Source organism: Oncorhynchus masou, chromosome 8, assembly GCF_036934945.1.
Source record: "Oncorhynchus masou masou isolate Uvic2021 chromosome 8, UVic_Omas_1.1, whole genome shotgun sequence".
Classification (NCBI taxonomy): Eukaryota; Metazoa; Chordata; class Actinopteri; order Salmoniformes; family Salmonidae; genus Oncorhynchus; species Oncorhynchus masou.
This window is the reverse complement of record NC_088219.1, coordinates 24,216,382-24,243,249: the sequence shown is the minus strand read 5'-3', so window position 1 is coordinate 24,243,249 and position 26,868 is coordinate 24,216,382. Positions and strand designations below refer to the sequence as shown.

Here is a 26,868-nt window from a genome sequence, read left to right as displayed (position 1 = left end):
CAGATTTTGCAGCTCTTTCAGAACATCAGCTGTCTGGATTTGGTGGGGGCTTCTGTGGGTTGCTGTGGAGGGTGCCGGGCAGTTGACCGGGGTAGGGGTAGCCAGGTGAAAAACATGGCCAGCCAGAGAAATGCTTATTGAAATTCTCAATTATAGTGGATTTATCGGTGGTGACAGTGTTTCCTAGCTTCAGAGCAGTGGGCAGCTGGGAGGAGGTGCTCTTATTCTCCATGAACTTTACAGTGTCCCAGAACGTTTTTGAGTTAGTACTACAGGATGCAAATTTCTGTTTGAAAAAGCTTGTCTTCGCTTTTCTAACTGCCTGTGTATATTTGTTCCTGACTTCCCTGAAAAGTTGCATATCACGGGGGCTATTCGATGCTAATGCAGAACGCCACAGGATGTTTTTGTGCTGGTCAAGGGCAGACCGGTCTGGAGTGAACCAAGGACTATATCTATTCCTAGTTCTACATTTTTTGAGAGGGGCATGCTTGTTTAAGATGGTGAGGAAGGCACTTTTAAAGAATAGCCAGGCATCCTCTACTGACGGGATGAGGTCAATGTCATTCCAGGATTCCCCGGCCAGGTCGATTAGAAAGGCCTGCTCGCAGAAGTGTTTCAGGGAGCGTTTGACAGTGATGAGGGGTGGTTGTTTGGTCGCAGACCCATTACGGATGCAGGCAATGAGGCAGTGATCGCTGAGATCTTGATTGAAAACAGCCTATGAAGGTCAGATCCAAACTGCTCTCAAAATATGTTTTTGCCCTGGCCATAAACCACATGTCACTTCCTATCAGAGACTGTTGTGCCTCTGGGCATCAGTGGACGGGTGTTATGACAGTTGGTGACACGTGTCATACTGTGTGACCTGATAATGGCTGAGTGGAAGCTACTATTTGTCCCTGCAGCTTTCCAAGGGGTAGGGAGCTAAAGCCACTCAGCTATTTTAATTGCCACTGCTGGCCTTTTAACTGGAGGACTCCTGACTCAACCCAGGATAACACACACACACATTGGGGCTCTTGTCTCAACGTGGGGACTTTGATGGCTGTGTCAGCCTAAGGCACATACCTCGTCACCTGAACCCCCGACCTTTTACACACAGACATTTTTGTTTAGGATGAAGTACACCCCTAACTCCCCAAGCTTCTGACTTTTGACCTATTGACCTTTGAATCCTACTCTCAGAAACCTTGGTCTTAGACTTTTTCAATGGGGCGCAATGTTTAGAAGGTCGCATATAGAAAGATTCTACACTAAAGCTGGGCGATATGGATAAAATTCCATATATTGTCTGAATTTATGGCATAATGACAAATAGAACAATATGTTTATAACAATATGCACCGTAGGTTTTTAAATGATCCTTTTATCACGACCGTCGTATGAATAATTAGACCAAGGCGCAGCGTGAGTAGAGTTCCACATTTTAATGATTGTGACACTTCCAAAACAACACAGATATAACGATCGTGAAATACGTAGCGCACATTGTCAGTCAAACAAAACAATATCCCACATCGCAGGTGGGAAAAAGGACACACTAAGTATGATCCCCAATTAGAGGCAACGATCATCAGCTGCCTCCAATTGGGAACCATACACACACACCAACATAGAAATATAATACCTAGAAACCCCCCTAGTCACACCCTGACCTAAAACCCCAAGGGCTCTCTATGGTCAGGGCATGACACCTTTAAACTACTACTACTACTACTACTACTACTACTTGTTGGATGGTTGTACTCATCAGTTGTCCCATTAACAATCACCCATATTAGCAAACTTATTTACTTATCTTATCTACTATAGGCCACATTTCGTAATGAACGATGTCAGTAAAATGCCTGCGATAATTTAAATTGTATCATCCCAGCTATATTCCACACGACTCAATGTTCTGCATGACAGAGGTTTATGCTTTTTCTATCAACATCATGCAATTCTATGATATTTGTCACATTCATTTGGCAGTGTGATAAAAAGAAAAGTCATTTTTTATTTATTTAAAACCTGTTGTGACTCGGGGGCAGTATTTTCATTTTCGGGGAAAAAAACGTTCCCGTAGTAAACGGGATATTTTGTCAGGACAAGATGCTAGAATATGCATATAATTGACAGCTTAGGATAGAAAACACTCTAAAGTTTCCAAAACTGTAAAAAATATTGTCTGTGAGTATAACAGAACTGATGTTGCAGGCGAAAGCCTGAGAAAATCCAATCCGGAAGTGCCTCATGTTTTGAAAGCACTGCGTTCCAATGTGTCCCTATTGAGCAGTGAATGGGCTATCAACCAGATTACCTTTTCTCCGTATTCCCAAAGGTGTCTACAGCATTGTGACGTAGTTTTACTAATTTATGTTGAAGAATACCCGTAAGCGGCTACATTGCGCAAGTGGTCACCTGATGCTCCCAGAGAGATTCTCGCATAAAATACAGAGGTAGCCATTACTCTAATCGGTCCTACTGAAAACCTAATTGTCCCGATGGATATATTATCGAAGAGTTATTTGAAAAACACCTTGAGGATTGATTATAAACAACATTTGCCATGTTTCTGTTGATATTATGGAGCTAATTTGGAATATTTTTCACCGTTTTCGTGACTGCAATTTCCGGGCGATTTCTCAGCCAAACGTGAAGAACAAACGGAGCTATTTCACCTACAAAAAATAATATTTTTGGAAAAAAGGAACATTTGCTATCTAACTGGGAGTCTCGTGAGTGAAAACATCCGAAGCTCATCAAAAGTAAACAATTTAATTTGATTGCTTTTCTGATTTCCGTGACCAAGTTACCTGCTGCTAGCTGGACAAAATGCTATGCTAGGCTATCGATAAACTTACACAAATGCTTGTCTAGCTTTGGCTGTAAAGCATATTTTGAAAATCTGAGATGACAGGGTGATTAACAAAAGTCTAAGCTGTGTCTCAATATATTTAATTTGTGATTTTCATGAATAGGAATATTTTCTAGGAATATTTATGTCCGTTGCGTTATGCTAATTAGTGTCAGGCGATGATTACGCTCCCGCATGCGGGATGGGGAGTCACTAGAGGATTTATTAACCTTTATTTAACTAGGCAAGTCAGTTAAGAACAAATTCTTATTTACAATGACGGCCTACCTTGGGCAAACCCTAAACGGACGACGCTGGGCCAATTGTACGCCCAATCACATCCGGTTGTGATACAGCCTGGAATCGAACCAGGGTCTGTAGTGACGCCTCTAGCACTGACATGCAGTGCCTTAGACCGCTGCGCCACTCGGGAGCCCCACTTGGGAGATTTCTGTATTCATAAACACAGGAATTATTGTCAAAACGCTAAACCATTGTGAATAAGTCCATAGTAGTTGTAGGAGATAGTTTGCAGTAATGTTAGTGCTTGATTAATGTTCCATTGTGTAAAGCACTCGGCAGACCCCTCTTTGTCTGGCTTTGTTTAATTTTCATGTTCAACCGCTGACACAGGCCAGAAAAACATACCAATCTGCGGAGGTCATTCCAGGAAGCGCAGTATGACACACACGAGCTCAAGCCTGATCTCTCTTTCTCACTCTCACTCACCTCTTCTCATCCTCCACTTGTAATATAGCTGAGGGGAAAGCTCATACATTTCTCTCTCTCCCAACCTCTGGGCTCCATGTAGACACTCCCCAGAAAAGCCCTTAGACCTTACACACTGTGTGTGTGTGTGTGTGTGTGTGTGTGTGTGTGTGTGTGTGTGTGTGTGTGTGTGTGTGTGTGTGTGTGTGTGTGTGTGTGTGCGAGAGACAACCAACCTTGCAAACCAACAGAGAATCGGCTTTCAAAAATGTGCAAATAACAGAATAGGATGCCGTTTGGATATTAAGGCTTTAGCTCAGTGGGATAACATGGTCTTGGGTTGAGTCATAACAAATTTATAATGTGTGGTTTGTCAGTGTGAGCAGTCCTATCTGATGCGGGAGCATGAGGACGTTCAGGAGCGGACCACCCTACGATACGAGGAGAGGATCACAGAGCTACACAGCATCATCGCTGAGCTCAACAAGAAGATAGACCTGCTACAAGGCACTACCATCAGGTGGGTGGCACACACACACACACACACACACACACACACACACACACACACACACACACACACACACACACACACACACACACACACACACACACACACACACACACACACACACACACACACACACACAGACGTTGTTTACTTATTGTAGTGAAATCAAAATCGGAGCATTTGCGTCAGAGGCCTTGTAAGTGTTTGTTTTCCTAGCTCAAGTGCCCTCTCCAGCCCTCTCCACCGGTGCTTAACACACTGATGTGCACCGGAAATAAACGACCAAATAGGCATTGGGTTGAGTGCTAAGCAGGACCATTAACCAAACAACTCATTAGAATGAACTCAAGAATGGCAGCCCCCCAAAATTCCTCCATTTCCAAAATGCGTGCTGGTTTTGGTCACACTTTATTTGGATAGTCCGGATTGTCCATCTGTAGATGCTCTACAGGTTTAGAATAAGGGTTAGTGTAAGGGTTAAGGCGAGGTTAAGGGTAAATAGATAGTTACTGTGAGGCCATCTGTAGATGCTCTATAGACTATCCAAATAAAGTGTTACCCTGTTTTTTTTATTAGGTAATAGATTCTTGTGAATTTTGGAGAAGGGGAATTTTTTGAATCTGTTTTCTTTCATTCTCTGTTTGTGTGTGTTTATGTTTGCATAAACGGTGCCATGCATAAACGGTGCCATGCCAAATCAGTGTATCTTGCTTCATGTTGTCAGAACAGTACATAACAGCGTGAGTCAGTACATTCTATTTGCCAACCTTGTGAGAACTATGTGATGTGTATTTATTGCCCGGCTATTTAATTCACAGACGTGCAATCAAGATTGTGTCAAACCAATGAAATGCAACCAAACGACCCTATAATTGAGAGCGACAGGCAAGATGTTACATATTAGTGTTTGGTAGCAGCAGTGACGTTGTTTACTGCAGTACTACTTTCACCAATATTGTTTATTTCTGTATTACATACATAGACCTATAGGATAGAGTTTGGATAGAATCCATTATTCCAATGCAACTCCAGGCATGTGTGGCAGACAAAATACAGTATCCGAGACACAGGCACAAGTATCAACATTCATTCAAAATGTGGAAATGTGTGCTGCTTTCATTCGGATCTAGGAATGTTCCTCGACAAATATATCTAGCCGTCATTGCAAGGGAGGACAAGTGGTATCAACATAGGTGTGGGGTGTCCGTGCTTCATCGAATAGATCATCCGATGTGCTCAGTCTCACAGACGTGTAAACACTGCACTTCTTAGATCTGACATTTCTCCTGCAGGTTGGTCACACCGGGAGCTTTCCTCTCATTAAAACTACACATGATCTTCATGCTTGTGCATATATTTGAATACTTATGCCTGAGAAGTTCAGACTGGGACGTCACTATTGCTTAATTGCATAGGGTTCTCATCTGAAGCACGAATACACAAACACGTGCGTGTTTACGTGCTGTATAGAGTTAATCAGCTTGCATATTCATGTGGAAAGTGTGCATATTTGAAAAGGACAAATTCTCGCCACACATTATATGAAAGGCATAATTTCCATGTTTAATAAGTCATAGCTAATCACATGAAATAACCTGTAAAACGGCAAAATACAACCAACGGATGCTAAACTTACAGTATATAGGCTGGATCTCAGAGGGCTTGAATCAAAGGACCTATTATACTGTAGGTTTTCTCAGGTCGTTTTTCCAGATATTAACCATGTTAACTATACTCAAGGCTTAAGATTGGCATGATGTTACATCTACACACTTACTGTTTCTATTGTAAGATGAATAGCTGATGCCCTACAAAACAAAATGATTTCTCATTCCCACTGATCGATTCTATACACCATCATCTGGTTCAGACACTCCCCAGAAAAGCCCTTAGACCTCACACACTGTGTGTGTGTGTGTGTGTGTGTGTGTGTGGTCATGACAACACCATTGAAGTAAAAAAAAAAAACTTTGCAGGGAATTGTCACACCCGCCTGGTTGCCAAATCAGTTTTATGCTTTAGCTGACTCGTCTGTTTGCCATCATGCCAAGAAATTACAGTGTTATCGAACCACAAACACATATGTCAACAAGGCTAGTGGCATATCACTTTGCCCTAACTCCGACATAACTCAGTGACCCTCTGCCCCTCAGGGAGGAGGATGAGTTTTCGGAGCTGCGTTCGGAGCTCAGCCACAGCCAGCACGAGGTCAACGAGGACGGACGCAGCATCGACCAGGACGTGGCCTCCGTCTCACTGGCTGAAAACCACTCCACCCTGGCGACCGCCAACATGGGTAAGAAAGGACACTGCAGTGCTTGACTGTAAACCCACATACAACTCTTATAAATGAGTTTGACTTGCTCTGAATACCCTCGTTCTATGGTTTAGTTGACACATTCACAACCAAGCCGGAGTTTGCTCCACTCCATCAGTAGAATGAATGTGTTTATGCTCTCAGGCTAATCTTCGCTTTTCTGTTTCACTAATAACTGCTTCGATCAGTGGTTCATATGAATCATCTCTCCCATGGAGAGACTGTTACCTATCTGTGCCCATAGATGTACTCTGTGACCTACAGTATCTGTGCATATCCTCCCTTGATGGATGGCCTGTTGCCAACCAACTGCTATAGGGTTGATGACACCCAGTACACAATTATCGGCTTCTAGCGGAGATCGAATGAGGAGCAGTTATGTGCGTGTGTGTATGTGACTGCGTGTGCGCATGTGTGCTCGCATGCACACTCCCACAATGGAAAATTGATTCAGCAGAGTCCGTGCAGCAGTTTCTTCGAGACGTTATTTATTCTCCCCTCTATCAATGGTGCTGAGTGCACCCAGCAATCACTTGTCAATGGTAAAGAGCTTCATTGGTTTCTCTTCTTCTCAACGGTGAGCAGAGAGAGAGAGAGAAGAAAAACAAATTTTTCATTCATTACGGGTCTTTGTCTCTAGCTGTAGCCGACACACACACACACACACACACACACACACACACACACACACACACACACACACACACACACAAGGATTAAGTTTTGTTAATCATCACGTTCGTTCGCACAGCACTAATTACTTTCGAATTGTTGGCAAAACCTGCATTTACTTTGCCCCTCCAGCGGTAGGAGAAGGGGGGACATATGGAAAAACGTCTAAGTCGCTCTCCACATTTCCATATTCCACACAATGTACCCAGGCTATGTTTGTCGAGGTCTGGGATGATACTAATAATCATCATCATTGTGGATGCAGTATGGCAGCAGGTGCTCACCATCGGCATGGGGGTATTGGATGCTTTGCAGGGCTTTTATTTATATGCAAATTTAAATTAGTTTCTGATGAGCCAATTTGATTCCTTCTGGAGATATGAAGATGACACAGTGAATAGGGAACTGAAGCTTTGAAAGTGGTACATGCCTTTTAGGGCTGCCCCCATTTAGTCGACTGGTTGATAGTTTACTGATAGGCTGTTGGCCGACCAAGATTTCTTTAGTTGGGCAGTAGCAAAACAAATTGCCTCAATCATGGGGTACAAGACACCTGTCTGATTGGCGCCTGCCTGAGTGGACTGATCCATTGTGGGGGCAGTGGGGATGGCACAGTCCGTCACTCTAAGGCTACTGAAATTGTACAGTGCAGTCGGAAAGTTTTCAGACCCCTTGACTTTTTCCACATTTGTTACGGTACAGCCTTATTATAGAAATAAACATTACTTTTATTTTTTCATCATCTGATGATCACAATGTATCTAGGAAAACCAATATTCTGAAGGCTGGGCCTAATATAGTGTAAAAGAGGTCATACAATACGTTTTGTAGTGACTCATATGTTGTTGATGTAAAGAATGTTTGTTGGTCCGTGGTGTGTAATGAGGAGAAAACAACAGACTTTGCACTTGATACATTTATGAAATTGCTTATTCCAGTTACTAATAAGCATGCACCCATTTAAGGAAATGACTGTAAAAACTGTTATAACCCTATGGATTAATGAGAAATTGAAAAAATGGTATGGTTGAGGGATGAGGCAAAAGGAATGGCAAATAAGTCTGGCTGCACAACCGATTGGCAAACGTCCTGCAAATTGAGAAATCATGTGACTAAACTGAATAAAAAGAAGAAGAAACTACACTATGAAACAAAGATAAATGAAAAAAACTTGAGCACCTTAAAATAAATTTAGGGAAAAAAGGCAAACTGAGCTCCATTTGTTGAATCAGATGGCTCATTCATCACAAAACCAACTGATATTGCCAACTACCTTTTTAATGATTTTCTTTTTGGCAAGATTAGCAGACGTAGGCATGACATGCCAGCAACAAACGCTGACACTATACATCTGACCAAATTATGAAAGACAAGCATTGTAATTTTGAATTCTGTAAATAGTTTGTTGTTGTCTATCAACAATGACAAGCCACAGGGGTCTGACAATGGAAAATGACTGAGGATAATAGCAGATGATATTGCCACTCTTATTTGCCATATCTTCAGTCTAAGCCTACTAGAAGGTGTGTGCCCCCAACCCCTCTTTTACCCTGCTGCTACTCTGTTTATCATCTATGCATAGTCACTTTAATTATACCTACATGTACATATTACCCCAGTTAGCCCGACTAACCGGTGCCCCCGCCCATTGACTCTCTACCTGTACCACCTGTATATGGCCACTTTCATTTGACTGTATTTTTTTATTTCTTTACTTATCTATTGTTTACCTAATACCAATTTTTTTTTACTTCAAATTGCACTGTTGGTTAGGGCTTGTAAGTAAGCATTTCACTGTAAGGTTGTATTCGGCGTGCGTGACAAATAAACTTTGATTTGATATGGAGGGAACCAAAAGTCATGACTGGCTCAAATAGCCGACCAACCAGCCTGTTACCAACCCTTAGTAAACTTTTAGAAAAAATGGTGTTTGACCAGATACAATGCTATTTTACAGTAAACAAATTGACAACAAAGTTTCAGCATGCTTATAGGGAAGGACATTCAACAAGTACAGCACTTACACAAATTACTGATTGGCTGAGAGGAATTGATGATAAAAATATTGGGGGGATCTGTTCTGTTAGACTTTAGTACAGCTTTTGACATTATCGGTCCATAGTCTGCTGCTTGAAAAATGTATTTGTTATGGCTTTACACCCCATGCTATATTATCTGTCTAACAGAACAGAGAGGGTGTTCTTTAATGGAAGCCGCTCCAACATAATCCAGGTAGAATCAGGAATTGCCCAGGGCAGCTGCTAGGCCCCTTACTTCTTTCGATCTTTACTAATGACACGCCACTGACTTTGAGTAAAGCCAGTGTATCTATGCGGATCACTCAACACTATACATGTCAGCTACTACAGCGACTGAAATGACTGCAACACTTAACAAAAAGTTGCAATTTGTTTCAGAGTGGGTGGCAAGGAATAAGTTAGTCCTAAATATTTTTTGTAACTACAATCATTGTATTTGAGACAATTCATTCACTAAACCTTAAACCTCAACTAAATCTTAGAATAAATCATGTGGAAATTGAGCAAGTTGAGGTGATATAACTGCTTGGAGTAACCCTAGATTGTAAAACTGTCATTTTGATACCACAGTAGCTAAGATAGGAAGAAGTCTGTCCATAATAAAGTAGCACTCTAACTAAACATCAACAAGGCAGGTCCTACAGGCCCTGGTTTTGTCGCACCTGGACTACTGTTCCGTCATGTGGTCAGGTGCCACAAAAACAGACTTAGGAAAATTGCAATTGGCTCAGAACAGGGCAGCACAGCTGACCCTTGGATGTACATAAAGAGCCAATATGCATGTCAATCTCTCCTGGCTCAAAGTGGAGGAGAGATTGATTTTATTACTACTTGTATTTATGAGAGGTATTAAGATGTTGAATGCACCGTGCTGTCTGTTTGAACTAGTGGCACACAGCTCAGACACCCATGAATGCCCCCCAAAACAAGCCACGAGGTCTCTTCACAGTCTCCAAGTCCAGAACAGACTATGGGAAGTGCACAGTACTACATAGAGCTATAACTACATGGAACTCTATTCCACATCAAGTAACTGATGCAAGGAGTAAAATTAGATTTAAAAATACACCTTATGGAACAGCAGGGACTGTCAAGCAACGAACATAGTCACAGACACATGCGCATACACATGTAACGGATGTGAAACGGCTAGCTTAGTTAGTGGTGGTGCGTGCTAAATAGCGTTTCAATCGGTGACGTCACTTGCTCTGAGACCTTGAAGTAGTAGTTCCCCTTGCTCTGCAAAGGCTGGGGCTTTTGTGGAGTGATGGGTAACGATGCTTCGTGGGTGACTGTTGTTGATGTGTGCAGAGGGTCCCTGGTTCGCGCCCGGGTATGGGCGAGGGGACGGTCTAAAGTTATACTGTTACACACAGACATACACGGTAACATACGCACTACACACACGTACATATGGATTTTGTACTGTAGATATGTGGTAGTGGTGGAGTAGGGGCCTGAGGGCACACAGTGTGTTGTGAAATCTGTAAATGTATAGTAATTTTTTTTAAATCGCATAAACTGCCTTAATTTTGCTGGATCACAGGATCCATAATAAATCAATACAAATACAAATCAACACAATGACAAAAAAAACAGGTTTTTAGAAATGTTAGCAAATATACACTGCCGGTCAAAAGTTTTAGGACACTTACTCATTCAAGGGTTTTTCTTTATTTTTTACTATTTTCTACATTGTAGAATAATAATGAAGACCTCAAAACTATGAAATAACACATACGGAATCATGTAGTAATCATGAAGTAATTTGAGATTCTTCAAAGTAGCCACCCTTTGCCTTGATGACAGCTTTGCACACTTGGCATTCTCTCAACCAGCTTCATGAGGTAGTCACCTGGAATGCATTCCAATTAACTGGTGTGCCTTCTTAAAAGTTCATTTGTGGAATTTATTTCCTTCTTAATGCGTTTGAGCCAGTCAGTTGTGTTGTGAGAAGGTAGGGGGGTATACAGATGATAGCCCTATTTGACAAAAGACCATATCCATATTATGGCAAGAACTGCTCAAATAAGCAAAGAGAAATGACAGTCCATCATTACTTTAAGACATGAAGGTTAGTCAATACTGAACATGTCAATAACTTTGAAAGTTTCTTCAAGTGCAGTCGCAAAAACCATCAAGCACTATGATGAAACTGGCTCTCATGAGGACGCCACACGAAATGAAGACCCAGAGTTACCTCTGCTGCAGAGGATAAGTTCATTAAAGTTACCAGCCTCAGAAATTGCAGCCCAAATAAATGCTTCACTGAGTTCAAGTAACAAGCACATCTCAACATCAACTGTTCAGAGGAGATTGCACTAAAGGACATCAATAATAAGAAGATACTTGCTTGGGCCAAGAAACATGAGCAATGGACATTAGACCTGTGGAAATTTACAGACTCTCTGGTACGCTTATAATTTATTCAAATTATATTGTAATCTAACAGCACCTGTTTGGCACACATAATATGCACGCAGGGCTCGCTCCTTACTTTATTTTTCTTGAACTCCAGTACTTTCCACAACTAGTAAAATGCTTTCCCCACCTGACTTCCCCTTTTACCTCCTGAGCAACCAAACATTCCCCAGTTTAGAGTTTATTTGTCACGTCTGCATCCATTTTGCCGTCACGTGTTATGGTGTTCAGAGTTTGTTATAACCAGTTTATTGAAGTGGTTATGATCTGCTATAGGTCAGGCCCTGTTGGTCACGTCTATGCGATGCATACGTGTCACGTAAAAAGAGCCGGGGTTGAGGCAATAAGAAATGTTTTTCCTAAATAAATTAGGGATTTCGGTAACAGAACTTTTCAGTCAGAAATGGCTGTAATTATGTTACAGCTTCAGCAACGCGGACAACGTAATAAACACTGTTGATGTTCTGTGGTGGTCGCTGCAGCAGGAAAGAGAGAGAGACAACGTAATAAACACTGTTGATGTTCTGTGGTGGTCGCTGCAGCAGGAGGAGAGAGAGACAACGTAATAAACACTGTTGATGTTCTGTGGTGGTCGCTGCAGCAGGAAGGAGAGAGAGACAACACTATAAACACTGTTGATGTTCTGTGGTGGTCGCTGCAGCAGGAGGAGAGAGAGACAACACTATAAACACTGTTGATGTTCTGTGGTGGTCGCTGCAGCAGGAAGGAGAGAGAGACAACACTATAAACACTGTTGATGTTCTGTGGTGGTCGCTGCAGCAGGAAGGAGAGAGAGACAACACTATAAACACTGTTGATGTTCTGTGGTGGTCGCTGCAGCAGGAAGGAGAGAGAGAGACAACACTATAAACACTGTTGATGTTCTGTGGTGGTCGCTGCAGCAGGAGGAGTTCGAGACAACGCTATAAACACTGATGTTCTGTGGTGGTCGCTGCAGCAGGAAGGAGAGAGAGACAACGTAATAAACACTGTTGATGTTCTGTGGTGGTCGCTGCAGCAGGAAGGAGAGAGAGACAACACTATAAACACTGTTGATGTTCTGTGGTGGTCGCTGCAGCAGGAAGGAGAGAGAGACAACACTGTTGATGTTCTGTGGTGGTCGCTGCAGCAGGAAGGAGAGAGAGACAACGTAATAAACACTGTTGATGTTCTGTGGTGGTCGCTGCAGCAGGAAGGAGAGAGAGACAACACTGTTGATGTTCTGTGGTGGTCGCTGCAGCAGGAAGGAGAGAGAGAGACAACGTAATAAACACTGTTGATGTTCTGTGGTGGTCGCTGCAGCAGGAAGGAGAGAGAGACAACACTATAAACACTGTTGATGTTCTGTGGTGGTCGCTGCAGCAGGAAGGAGAGAGAGACAACACTATAAACACTGTTGATGTTCTGTGGTGGTCGCTGCAGCAGGAGGAGAGAGAGACAACCCTAGAAACACTGTTGATGTTCTGTGGTGGTCGCTGCAGCAGGAAGGAGAGAGAGACAACGCTATAAACACTGTTGATGTTCTGTGGTGGTCGCTGCAGCAGGAAGGAGAGAGAGACAACACTATAAACACTGTTGGTGTTCTGTGGTGGTCGCTGCAGCAGGAGGAGAGCGAGACAACACTATAAACACTGTTGATGTTCTGTGGTGGTCGCTGCAGCAGGAAGGAGAGAGAGACAACACTGTTGATGTTCTGTGGTGGTCGCTGCAGCTGGAAGGAGAGAGAGACAATGTAATAAACACTGTTGATGTTCTGTGGTGGTCGCTGCAGCAGGAAGGAGAGAGAGACAACACTATAAACACTGTTGATGTTCTGTGGTGGTCGCTGCAGCAGGAGGAGAGAGAGACAACACTAGAAACACTGTCGATGTTCTGTGGTGGTCGCTGCAGCAGGAGGAGAGTGAGACAACACTATAAACACTGTTGGTGTTCTGTGGTGGTCGCTGCAGCAGGAGGAGGCCGGCCAGCACAATCAAATCAATTGTGGTCCAGCTCGCTCTTGTCACGTGTGTGTGTTATGGTTGATTTGATGAAAACACATACTGTAGGGTGTGTCTATATATGGAAAAATACACGTTTAAAAATGTTGACCAATCGATGGTCGAAAGAACAGACGACCCTTGGTCGACCAAGATCATTTTTTTAGTCGGGGACAGCCCTACATGCCTCAGTTGGTTGGAGCTTGCTGCTTGCCTTGCAACCCAGGGTTGTGGGTTTGATTTCCACAGGTGTTATCTGTAGTTCGCTGTGTTTACATGTACTGAATTTCAATATTGTCATATAATATGAAAAATAATTGTCCTTCTTGTATCATTGTCTTTCTCTCAAATAGTTGTGGTGTGTGTTATGTTCTCTCTAAACAGCAGATGTGTGTGTGATGCGGTTTAATGAGTGCGTTACTAGCCTGCAGCATGCCAGCAGCAGCGTCACCCAGTTAACCCAGGCACTCAGTTAAACCGTTAGCATTTAGTACATGGCTGGTTATCAGTATGGCCCGAGCACACAAAACATCAACACTATGCTCCAAGGTCACCTTGCTCATGCAAACTACAGTAGCTGTGTTGTTCCAGCCACATTGAGGTTTGATTATTTGTTCCTAGATCAGTGTATCTGGCTCTAGTCCTACTATTTTGACCAGCATCCTGCACACGAGAATGAATTAATCTGGTTCCAGATCCGTTTGACTCTGGACTTCTTCCCTGTACTGCAGTGGCCTGAACTCCGTTTGCCTGACATTACATTACATTAGGCTTTAAAACGTGAATATGTTCCTAGACCAGTCTGAGCCGGACCTGTGCTTTCTCCCTGTAGACAACTGCAGTGACCTGAACTCAGAGCTGCAGCGGGTTCTGACGGGGTTGGAGAGCGTGCTGTGTGGGAGGAAGAAGAGCACATGCAGCCTGTCTGTGGCCGAGGTGGACCGCCAGATAGAGCAGCTGACCACCGCCAGCCAACACTGTGACCTTGCCATCAAGGTAAGACACCAGAAAATGACTAGAGGCAAATACTGAGACTCGTTTTAGGAAATCCTTTTCCTTCCATATAAACACAATTCATTGGTAGGAAAGCCTGAAGGAGGATAAAGTGGACGGAGTGAAAGAAAAACATGCAGGATAAATGAAAATATGTTCACCTAATACTGTTACAAACATCTCCTATTAAATGCATTCACAGACGCTTAAAGAAAGGTAAATGGAAAACAGTGAGATGAGTTATAATATAACTGTTGTATGATGTTGAACTGTCCTGCTGGAAGACCCAAGCCACTTCCAGTAATCTGTCAGCAGGGGTCCTGGGGTGACCCTGGGTTGTAGTAACAGCCCGTCTCAGCCTGGGACGCCTGTGTGATTCAGACTGATGTCATAGACTGATGACGGGCCTGATGGTGGTCCCCACGGTGACACCTCAGCTCTGGTAATGGAAACCTGTCTGCCTGGCTGTCGTCTCCGTAGCGATGGGAGTGTCAGCAGTCCTAAGGGGATTTCAGTCTGCTAGCTATTTCTTTCCTCGCAAACAGATAATACAGCACACACATACACAGGGAAAGATGGGAGAATGGGAGAGGGAGAACGAAAGGGAAGTAGACCTATAGACACAGAATGTGACAGAGATGTAGAGAAATTAACCGTGAGCGAGAGAGACAGTTATGCTAAAGAAAGAGGTAGAGAAAGGAGAGAGGCAAAGTGAAGGACAGAGAACTATAGCAATTATTTTGCTGATGTTGCTTCCAGAGGCAGTTTGGAAGTTAATAGTGAGTGTTGCAAACAAGGACAGACGATTTTTACGAACTTCCATTGTTGCTCCTAGACGTTTCCACTTCACACTAACCGGACTTGACCGGGACAGCTCTAGCAGGGAAGAAATTTGACGAACTGACTTGTTGGAAAGGTGGCATCCTATAATGATACCACATTGAAAGTCACTGAGCTCTTCGCAAGGTCATTCTACTGTCAACGTTTGTCTATGGATATTGCTTGGCTGTGTGCTCGATTTTATACACCTATCAGCAACTGGTGTGGCTGAAATGGCAGAATCCACTAATTTGAATGGGTGTCCACATAATTTTGTAAATATAGTGTATGTCCTTCATGTTAAGACTGTTAAAGGCATAACAGACAATCACTGTAACTGGCATTGAGTTGGTGACTGTCATAGCCCACTCACTGTAACTGGCATTGAGTTGGTGACTGTCATAGCCCACTCACTGTAACTGGCATTGAGTTGGTGACTGTCATAGCCCACTCACTGTAACTGGCATTGAGTTGGTGACTGTCATAGCCCACTCACTGTAACTGGCATTGAGTTGGTGACTGTCATAGCCCACTCACTGTAACTGGCATTGAGTTGGTGACTGTCATAGCCCACTCACTGTAACTGGCATTGAGTTGGTGACTGTCATAGCCCACTCACTGTAACTGGCATTGAGTTGGTGACTGTCATAGCCCACTCACTGTAAGGTGGGAGAATGGATTTACTTGGCTTTATGTTATCAGCCTGAATGGACCTCCATCACAAACCCTTGTGTCAGAGCTGCAATAGAGGACAGATGGAGACATATTACTGTAAAGAAAGGGAAATCAAGGTCCATATGTTTGATGTTTATTCAGTGATCTACATTTTCTAATAAACTAATTGAACTTGGCTATCAATTTCACCCCCTTTTGTTGGCTGATCACAGTGGACTCAACCAGTGCTTGTCTGACCACTTAATGCTAACCCAGTTACATTTTGTGGGAGGAAATATAGACACCTTCACAGTTCCAGCGTCCTAAAGGTGTCTCTTTCACATGTATAACAACAGAATTTTTGTAATTTGATAGAAACATTTATCCAGTGAGTATGAGAGGTGGACCTGATTCCTACACTGACATATCCAGTAATTTCAGATTTGCGAGGAGTCAGCCAAGGGTCTAGTGATGGGTTTGGGACACAGTATCCCATGGTGTGTGGACCCAATCCATTACCATTTGTTGATATTGGGTGTTCATGCGGCACAGACAAGTTTAAGTTACTCCACACGTTCCATAGCAGTAGCTGGGCTTATAAAACCGTACTTTATATAATATAGAGCCCAGGCTGTTATCTCTGGTTTTGAACTGAATTTGAATGCATCCAAGAAGTTGAATATAGGAAACTTTGGAAAACTTCAAATAATAGTTTGTATCAACAATGAATGCAATATCTTCCATATTAAAACCGAATGTTAAGTGGAATTTGGAAAGTATTCAGATCCCTTGACTTTTCCCACATTTTGTTATGTTACAGACTTATTCTAAAAAAATTTTTTTTTAAACAAATCCTCATCAATCGCCACACATTACCCCATAAGGACAAAGAAAGAAAAAAGTATAATTTTTTTGCAAATGTATTAAAAAAAATCATATACCCCATTTACCCAAGTATTCAGACCCTTTGCTATGAGACTCAAAATTGACCTCTATAACTTGATTGGAGTCCATCTATGGTAAATTCAGTTGTTTGGAAATTATTTGGAAAGGTACCTCTATATAATCCCCCACAGTTTACAGTGCATGTCAGAGCAAAAACCAAGCCATGAGGTTGAAGGAATTGTCCGTAGAGCTCCAAGACACGATGTTGTCGAGTCAAAGATCTGGGGAAGGGTACCAAAACATTTCTGCAACATTGAAGGTCCCAAAGAACACAGTGGCCTCCATCATTCTGAAATGGGAGAAGTTTGGAACCATCAAGACTCTTCCTTGAGCTGGCCACCTGGCTAAACTGAGCAATCAGGGGAGAAGGGAGGTGACCAAGAACCCAATGGTCACTCTGACAGAGCTCCAGAGTTCCTCTGTGGAAATGGGAGAACCTTCCAGAAGGACAACCATCTCTGCAGCAATCCACCAATCAGGCCTTTATGGTAGAGTGGCCAGACGGAAGCCACTCTTCAGTAAAAGGCACATGACAGCCGCCAAAATGAGAAACAAGATTATTAAAATTATTATTATTATATTTTTCACATTTATTTCACCAGTTAGGCCAGTTGAGAACAAGTGCTCATTTACAACTGCGACCTGGCCAAGATAAAGCAAAGCAGTGCGACACAAACACACAGTTACACATGGGATAAACAAACGTACAGTCATTAACACAATAGAAAAATCTATAGACAGTGTGTGCAAATGTAGTAAGTTTAGGGAGGTAGGGCAATAAATAGGCCATAGTGGCGAAATAACGACAATTTAGAAATGAAACACTGGAGTGATAGATGTGCAGAAGATGAATGTACAAGTAGAGATACTGGGGTGCAAAGGAGCAAAAAATAAATAACAATATGAGGATGAGGTAGATGAGTGGGCTATTTACAGATGGGCTGTGTACAGGTGCAATGATCGGTAAGCTGCTCTGACAGCTGATGCTTAAAGTTAGTGAGGGAGATCTAAGACACCAGCTTCAGTGATTTTTGCAATTCGTTCCAGTCATTGGCAGCAGAGAACTGGAAGGAAAGGCGGCCAAAGGAGGAGTTGGCTTTGGGGATGACCAGTGAAATATACCTGCGGGTGAGCGTGCTACGGGTGGGTGCTTCTATGGTGACCAGTGAGCTGAGATAAGATGGGGCTTTACCTAGCAAAGATTTATAGATGACCTTGAGCCAGTGGGTTTGGCGACGAATGAAGTGAGGGCCAGCCAACGAGAGCATACAGGTCGCAATGGTACAGTGCCTTGCGAAAGTATTCGGCCCCCTTGAACTTTGCGACCTTATGCCACATTTCAGGCTTCAAACATAAAGATATAAAACTGTATTTTTTTTGTGAAGAATCAACAACAAGTGGGACACAATCATGAAGTGGAACGACATTTATTGGATATTTCAAACTTTTTTAACAAATCAAAAACAGAAAAATTGGGCGTGCAAAATTATTTGAGGTTATCTAATATTGATGGCGGTTATAATATCGTTTAGGCCCTTGAGCGTGGCTGAGTTGCACCCATGACCAGCTCGGAAACCAGATTGCATAGCGGAGAAGGTACGGTGGGATTCGAAATGATTGGTGATCTGTTTGTTAACTTGGCTTTCGAAGACTTTAGTAAGGCAGAGTAGGATAGATATAGGTCTGTTATAGTTTGGGTCTAGAGTGTTTCCCCGTTTGATGAGGGGGATGACTGCGGCAGCTTTTCAATCTTTATGGATCTCAGACGATATGAAAGAGAGGTTGAACAGGCTAGTGATAGGGGTTGCAACAATTGCTGCGGATAATTTTAGAAAGAGAGGGTCCAGATTGCCTAACCCGGCTGATTTGTTGGGGTCCAGATTTTGCAGCTCTTTCAGAACATCAGCTATCTGGATTTGGGTGAAGAAGAAATGGGGGAGGCTTGGGCAAGTTGCTGTGGGGGTGCAGAGCTGTTGACTGGGGTAGGGGTAGCCAGGTGGAAAGCATGACCAGCCGTAGAAAAAAGCGTATAAAAATTCTCAATTATCGTAGATTTATCGATGGTGACTGTGTTTCCTAGCCTCAGTGCAGTGGGCAGCTTGGAGGAGGTGCTCTTATTCTCCATGGCCTTTAGTGTCCCAGAACTTTTTGGAGTTAGTGCTACAGGATGCAAATTTCTGTTTGAAAAAGCTAGCCTTTGCTTTCCTAACCGTCTGTGTTTATTGGTTCCTAACTTGCCTGAAAAGTTGCATATCGCGGGTGATATCCGATCCTAATGCAGTACGCCACAGGATGTTTTTGTGCCGGTCAAGGGCCGTCAAGTCTAGTGAAACAAGGGCTATATCTGTTCTTAGTTCAACCTTTTTTGAGTGGGGCATGCTTATTTAAGATGGTGTGGAAAGCACTTTTAAAGAATAACCAAGCATCCTCTACTGATGGAATAATTTCAGTATCCTTCCAGGATATCCGGGGCAGGTCGATTAGAAAGGCCTGCTCGCTGAAGTGTTTGACAGTGATGAGCGGTGGTTGTTTGATCGCAGACCCATTACGAACACAGGCAACAAGGCAGTGATCACTGAGATCCTGGTTGAAGACAGCAAAGGTGTATTTAGAGGGCAGGTTGGTCAGTTGGTCAGAATGATAACTATGTGATCTCTACAGGAGATCACAACTCCACCCCCTTTGGTAGTTCTGTCTTTGGTCTGATGAAACCAAGATTGAACTCTTTGGCCTGAATGCCAAGCGTCACGTCTGGAGGAAACCTGGTACCATCCCTACGTGGAAGCATGGTGGTGGCAGCATCATGCTGTGAGGATGTTTTTCAGCAGCAGGGACTGCGAGACTAGTCAGGATCGAAGGAAAGATGAACAGAGCAAAGTACAGGGAGATCCTTGACGAAAAAATGCTCTAGAGCATTCAGGACCTCAGACTGGTGTGAAGGTTCACCTTCCGACAGGACAACGACCCTAAGCACACAGCCACGGCACGCAGGAGGGGGACAAGTCTCTGAATGTCCTTGAGTGGCCCAAACGGACCCAATCGAACATCTCTGGAGAGACCTGAAAATGGCTGTGCAGCAACGCTCCCGATCCAACCTGACAGAGCTTGAGAGGATCTGCATAGAAGAATGGGAGAAACTCCCCAAATACAGGTGTGCCAAGCTTGTAGCGTCATACCCAAGAAGACTCAAGCCTGTAATCACTGCCAAAGGTGCTTCAACAAGGTACTGAGTAAAGGGTCTGAATAGATATGTAAATATGATATTTCCAAAAACCTGTTTTTGCTTTGTCATTATGGGGTATCGTGTGTAGATTTAATCAATTTTAGAATGAGGCTATAATGTAACAAAAGTGGGAAAAGTCAGGGTGTCTGAATACAGTGCCTTCAGATAGTATTCATACCCATTGACTTATAACACATTTTGTTGTGTTACGGCCTGGATTTAACATGTTTGAATTTAATAAAAACGTCACTGTAAATATTCAATTGAATTTTATAGCCGAATTAAATATTTATTCAATTCAGTTTCAAATCGTGAAATACAAGTCCAAATGATGAACTCTATGATTCAATTTGTGCATTCCAAATTCCAAAATCTGAAATTCCATTTCAGTTTCCTAATACAAATGCAAAACTTTTGCTCCATAGCTGGCCTGGTATGAGATCTACAGCAGTCGATGAGACTTGGGAAGCTCATTCCATTTCCTTTCACTGTTTAAACCAATTTCCTCTTCATCAAACCCCTCCCCCCTCTCTCTCCTGCTCTCTCGCTATCGCTCTTGCTCTGTTTGGGAGCTGTGAGAGGGAGATGGATGGATGGATGGATGGATGGAGGGATGAGAAGGCTAGATGGATGGAGGGATAAGAGAGGTTGACTCTCTGGGGTGGAGAGGAGATGAAGGTGGGACTCAAGCGTGTCTCTAAGCCCACTACAAACCTATGAATCACTCTGGCATCAGAGAGTGAGGATCTGTAAAGACAGACATGGTCATAGACTCTAACCATCTGCCATATCTCACACGCGCGTATGCACACACTCACGCACATACAGAGTTATACACTCTGAAATATGGGCACTTTGAGAGATCAGGGGTTTCTTACACTAGATAAAAAAATGAAAAAGTCACATGTACATAAATCATAGTCTTGGATACTTGTTCTACTCATGTAAATTGAGACGCATGATGGACTACACTACCTACAAATTATTAACATACAAATTGTGAACTGCTATGTAGGGTAAAAGTCTGCAAAAACGAATGTGCCTGACATGTTAGATTTTCTTGTTTTGTCTGTCTCACTTTTGTTTTGTCTCCTTGTTAGTTTTTCTGATATCATTTTCTTGTCTCTTTCTTGGGGCTACTTCAAGATACCAAATGGTTCTTCTTTGTGATGCCAATTCAATGAGTCCCAGAGAATCCACAGTCATTCACATTTGGTTCCTATAATTGTTACCATTAATCTCAATCTCAACACCCTATATACAGTTGAAGTTTACATACACCTTAGCCAAGTACATTTAAAATCAGTTTTTCACAATTCCTGACATTTAATCCTTGTAAAAATTCCCTGTCTTAGGTCAGTTTGGATCACCACTTTATTTTAAGAATGTGAAATGTCAGAATAATAGTAGAGAGATCGATTTATTTCCTCTTTTATTTCTTTCATCACATTCCCAGTGTGTCAGAAGTTTACATTACACTCAATTAGTATTTGGTAGCATTGCTTTTAAATTATTTAACTTGGGTCAAACGTTTCGGGTAGCCTTCCACAAGCTTCCCACAATAATTTGGGTGAATCTTGGCCCATTCCTCCTGACAGCTGGTGTAACTGAGTCAGGTTTGTAGGCCTCCTTGCACGCACACGCTTTTTCAGTTTTTCGATTTTCTGTAGGATTGAGGTTAGGGCTTTGTGATGGCCACTCCAATACTTTGACTTTGTTGTCCTTAAGCCATTTTGCCACAACTTTGGAAGAATTCTTGGGGTCATTGTCCATTTGGAAGACCCATTTGCGACCAAGCTTTAACTTCCTGACTGATGTCTTAAGATGTTGCTTCAAAATATCCACATAATTGTCATTACTCATGATGCCATCTGTTTTGTGAAGTGCACCAGTCCCTCCTGCAGCAAAGCACCCCCACAACATGATGCTGCCACCCCCGTGCTTCACGGTTGGGATGGTGTTCTTTGGCTTGCAAGCATCCCCCTTTTTCCTCCAAACATAACAATGGTCATTATGGCCAAACAGTTCTATTTTTGTTTCATCAGACCAGAGGACATTTCTTCATGTGCAGTTGCAAACCGTAGTCTGTCTTTTTTATGGCGGTTTTGGAGCAGTGGCTTCTTCCTTGCTGAGCGGCCTTTCAGGTTATGTCCATACAGGACTTGTTTTATTGTGGATATAGATACTTTTGAACCTGTTTCCTCCAGCATCTTCACAAGGTCCTTTGCTGTTGTTCTGGGATTGATTTGCACTCTTCACACCAAAAGTACGCTAATCTCTAGTAGACAGAATGCGCCTCCTTCCTGAGCGGTATGACGGCTTCGTGGTCCCTTGGTGTTTATACTTGCGTACTATTGTTTATAGAGATGAAGGTGATACCTTCAGGCATTTGGAAATTGCTCCCAAGGATGAACCAGACTTGTGGAGGTCTTGGCTGATTTATTTTGGTTTTCCCATGATGTCAAACAGAGGCACTGAGTTTGAAGGTAGGCCTTGAAATACATCCAGAGGTACACCCCCAATTGACTCAAATAATGTCAATTAGTCTATCAGAAGCTTCTAAAGCCATGCCATCATTTTCTGGAATTTTCAAAGATGTTTAAAGGCACAGTCAACTTTGTGTATGTAAACTTCTGACCCACTTGAATTGTGATGCAGTGAATTATAAGTGAAATAATCTGTCTGTAAACAATTGTTGGAAAAATGACTTGTGTGATTCACAAAGTAGATGTCCTAACCGACTTTGCCTTAACTATAGTTTGTTATCAATACATTTTTGGAGTGGTTGAAAAACAAGTTCTAATGACTCCAACCTAAGTGTATGTAAACTTCCGACTTCAACTGTACACACGGCACTTTAAAATAAAATAATGTTCCCCCTCTTTCCTCCTTTCCCCCAGACGGTGGAGGAGATCGAGGGGGCCTTGGGCCGGGACTTCTACCCCAGCCTGTCGGAGGAGCGTATGCACTGGCAGAAGGAGCTGGCCGGCCTGAGGGAAGAGAACGAGAGCCTGACGGCCATGCTGTGCTCCAAGGAGGAGGACCTAAACCGCACCAAGGCCACCATGAACGCCATCCGGGAAGAACGTGACCGCTTGAGGCGACGGGTCAGTCAGTTGGGTCCTGTTATTATGAATTTTTAAAAGCTTTTTCTGTCATTTGCTTTATGGGTTTTTTTCCCCTTTTTTGTGTACCTTTTGAGCCTTTCCACATGACTGTGTTGGTGGCTGACAGACTGGGGTGCATCGTTGCTTATTATTACTAAGACGGGTTTACATACATTTTTATTGAATCTGACTCATAAGTCAATATGATACAAAAAGGTATCTACTGAGGTGGAAGGAAGAAAGAAGAGACTCAACATAGCTATATGTTTCTTAGTTTTCATTCGCTTTCATGGTTTTTATTAGATCCCGAAAAAGTTGTGAGAACTTGAGCCTATTGCCAAATCTCTAGTAAATGTGTCCTAGTGTGAACCTGTTCTAGGCAGAGAACTAAGACTGAATCTGAATGAATAAAAAAATTCTCTCCACAGAGGCTCTAAGCTGCAATTATGGTCCACCATGTCCGTTGGATTGAAAGATCTGCGGCGATCAGTTCAAATATAGACATGTTCTCTGATGCTTTGTCGCTAGGCCACTGCATTGACAGACACTCGCACGTACCATTTCCAGTGGCAAGACGTGTATTTATCCTTGCTCCTGCAAGAATGAACCCTTTGAATTTTCCAGCTGCGAACTGAGTTCTGCTTTCTGAACCAAACTATGGATGGTGCGCCGGTTGGGGCAGCCATCTGAATCAATATGTTGAGCGTTTTTAGACACATAATCAAATCTGGTGTCCTCCCAAGGCTTGCTGGAGCTAGTTAGGACCGTAATGCGATTAGACCGCGAGATGCATCGAGCGAAAAATGGCCAGGCCGACCTAACCAGCCTCACTAATTCTGGCGGGTCCTCAAAGGAGTCCTAGACGCAGCAGAAAAAGCATCCCAGCTCAGCTCAGAGCACTCGTTCCTCCCACCCTCTCAATTTCTCTTCTCCTCTTTCTTCTAATGAAATCTGTCTGTTTTACAGAGAAATTGGACAAATGCATTGCATTGCTATTTCAATGTGGGGCTCCTTAAAGGATTTGCTATGCACACACCAGCGTGTCCTTGGGGGCCCGCTTCCTCCCGCTCAGCCTTTTAAAATATGGATTCCCCCTTATTTGAGACTCAAGGTCCAGATACGATCTTAACTTTCCTTCCATAGGCTTTTGCCCTCCATTGAAGGACAGGTATTTACTGTGGTAGTAAGCATCTTTTACACATTTTACAGTACCGGTTCTGTATGTGTCTTGTCCACATAATTCAGCTGTGTTAGCATTTTGTTTACGATACAAAAGAGCGTTTGAATTTGAAGGCCAGATACAGAACACTATATATTGGCATGTCATTGTAGGCCTTCTAAGCTTTTACAATGCACTCCACTCATAATAAGAATCACATATGTTGGACTCAACCACTTCCAGAGGAAACACCACAGTATAAGGCAGTGTATACTGGACCAAAATGTAAACGCACCATGGTAAGTGTTGGTCCCATGTTTCATGAGCTGAAATAAAAGATATGAGAAATTGTCCATACACACAAAAAGCTTATTTCTCTCAAATGTTGTGTGTACATTTGGTGAGCATTTCTCCTTTGCCAAGTTAATCCATCCAGTTGACATTTGTTGCATATGAAGAAGCTGATTAAACAGCATGCTCATTACACAGGTGCACCTTGTGCTAGGGACAATAACAAGCCACTCTAAAATGTGCTGTTTTGTCACACAATGCCACAGATGTCTCAAGTTTTGAGGGAGTGTACAATTGGCATGCTGACTGCAGGAATGTCCACCAGAGTTGTTGCCAGCCTCACAACCACAGACCACGTGTAACCACGCCAGCCCAGGACCTTCACTTCCGGCTTCTTCACCTGCGGGTTTGTCTGAGACCTGCCACTCGAACAGCTGATGAAACTGAGGAATATTTCTGTCTTTAATAAAGCTCTTTGTGGGGAAAAACTCATTCTGATTGGCTGGCCTGGCGCTGCAATGGCTGGACCTGGCTCCCAAGTGGGTATGCCTATGCCCTCCCAGGCCCACCCATGGCTGCGCCCCTTCCCAGTCATGTAAAATCCATGGATTAGGGCCTAATGAATGTATTTCAATTGACTGATTTCCTTATATGAACTTTAACTCAGTAAAATCGTTCAAATTGTTCCATATTGCCGTTTATATTGTTGTTCAGTATACTTTGTAAAATCAGCTGGATACAAGAACAGTCCTGGACAGATGTGAATGTGAGTCAAACAAAGTCCTCTGTTTATAAACTGGCCAGAACCAAATAGAACCAGAATCATATTATTTGCAGTTTCTTTTCTCAGGGATCATGAGGTGAGAAAGCTGGCTTTCAGATTTGTATGTAACGTTTATGGTAGTAATTTATTTAACTTTGTCTCCTCGGTAAGAAAAGCACCACTTATTTTTAAAATTAGGAATCCAATGTGCCATTTGTTTATTTCTGTGTTTACGTGACTAATGTTACTACTTTTTGGAAAATGTGTTGGAAATTAGTTCTAGTTCATAATGTTGCAGTCATCTGTGTCCTCAGCACATGGCAGCCATGTTTTCTTTTTCAGATCCTCGGCTCCCAGGGAGTTTCTCAGGAGAGGAGGACAGGAAAAACAGCAGTGTTCAAAGTCATGGCCAAGCTTTCCCTCATTCTTTTACATGCTCTCTCTATCTCTCTCTCACTCACATTTATTGGCTTGTGAAACATACTGTATGCTTACATTGCCAAAGCAAGTGAAATTAACAATACAAAGTGAACAGTCATTGTCTATATACAGTTGTCGTGACTTTACATTCATTAATCTGATGACTGTTATTTAATCCACTAACTATCTTTAATTGTTACCCGACTTTAAGTTAACAATTAACTCATTAGGATTTGGGGCTCCACGGAAGATGTTTAGAGTTACCATCTCCCGAATTAAAGCTATACTGTATAAGGTCTTTACCTATTTCAGCAATAAACAGTCATCTTATTACTCATTGCAGTGGCTTGTGAAAAAATATACACCCCTTGGCATTTTTCCTGTTTTGTTGCCTTACAACCTGGAATTAAAATCGATTTTATCATTATCATGTATCATTTGATTTACACAACATGCCTACCGCTTTGAAGATGCAAAATATTTTTAATTGTGAAGCAAACAAGAAATAAGGCAAAAAAACAGAACTTGAGCGTGCATAACTATTCACCACCCAAAGTCAATACTTTGTAGAGCTACCTTTTGCAGCAATTTCAGCTGCAGGTCTCTTGGGGTATGTCTCTATAAGCTTGGCACATCTAGCCACTGGGATTTTTGCCCTTTCTTCAAGGCAAAACTGCTTCAGCTCCTTCAAGTTGGATGGGTTCCACTGGTGTACAGGAATCTTTAAGTCATACCACAGATTCTCAATTGGATTGAGGTCTGAGCTTTGACTAGGCCGTTCCAAGATGTTTAAATGTTTCCCCTTAAACCACTTGAGTGTTGCTATAGCAGTATGCTTAGGGTCATTGTCCTGCTGGAAGGTGAACCTCCGTCCCAGTCTCAAGTCTCTGGATGACTGAAACAGGTTTCCCTCAATAATTTCCCTGTATTTAGCGCCATCATCATTCCTTCAATTTTGACCAGTTTCCCAGTCCGTGCCGATGGATTTTTTTCATGACAAAAAGC

The 26,868-nt window shown here is 42.7% G+C and overlaps 1 protein-coding gene across 3 annotated transcripts in view; it reads left to right on the top strand.

Moving 5' to 3' along the window:
- The window catches only part of LOC135544425 (colorectal mutant cancer protein-like), a 129,509-nt gene that overhangs the window by 61,575 nt on the left and 41,066 nt on the right, over positions 1-26,868 (top strand). For all 3 annotated transcript variants that reach the window (XM_064972019.1, XM_064972020.1, XM_064972021.1), the window contains 4 exons: positions 3,928-4,070; positions 6,215-6,357; positions 14,322-14,485; positions 23,024-23,230. In XM_064972019.1, coding sequence (XP_064828091.1) covers positions 3,928-4,070; positions 6,215-6,357; positions 14,322-14,485; positions 23,024-23,230 — 657 coding nt within the window. The remainder of the gene's footprint in view (positions 1-3,927; positions 4,071-6,214; positions 6,358-14,321; positions 14,486-23,023; positions 23,231-26,868) is intronic.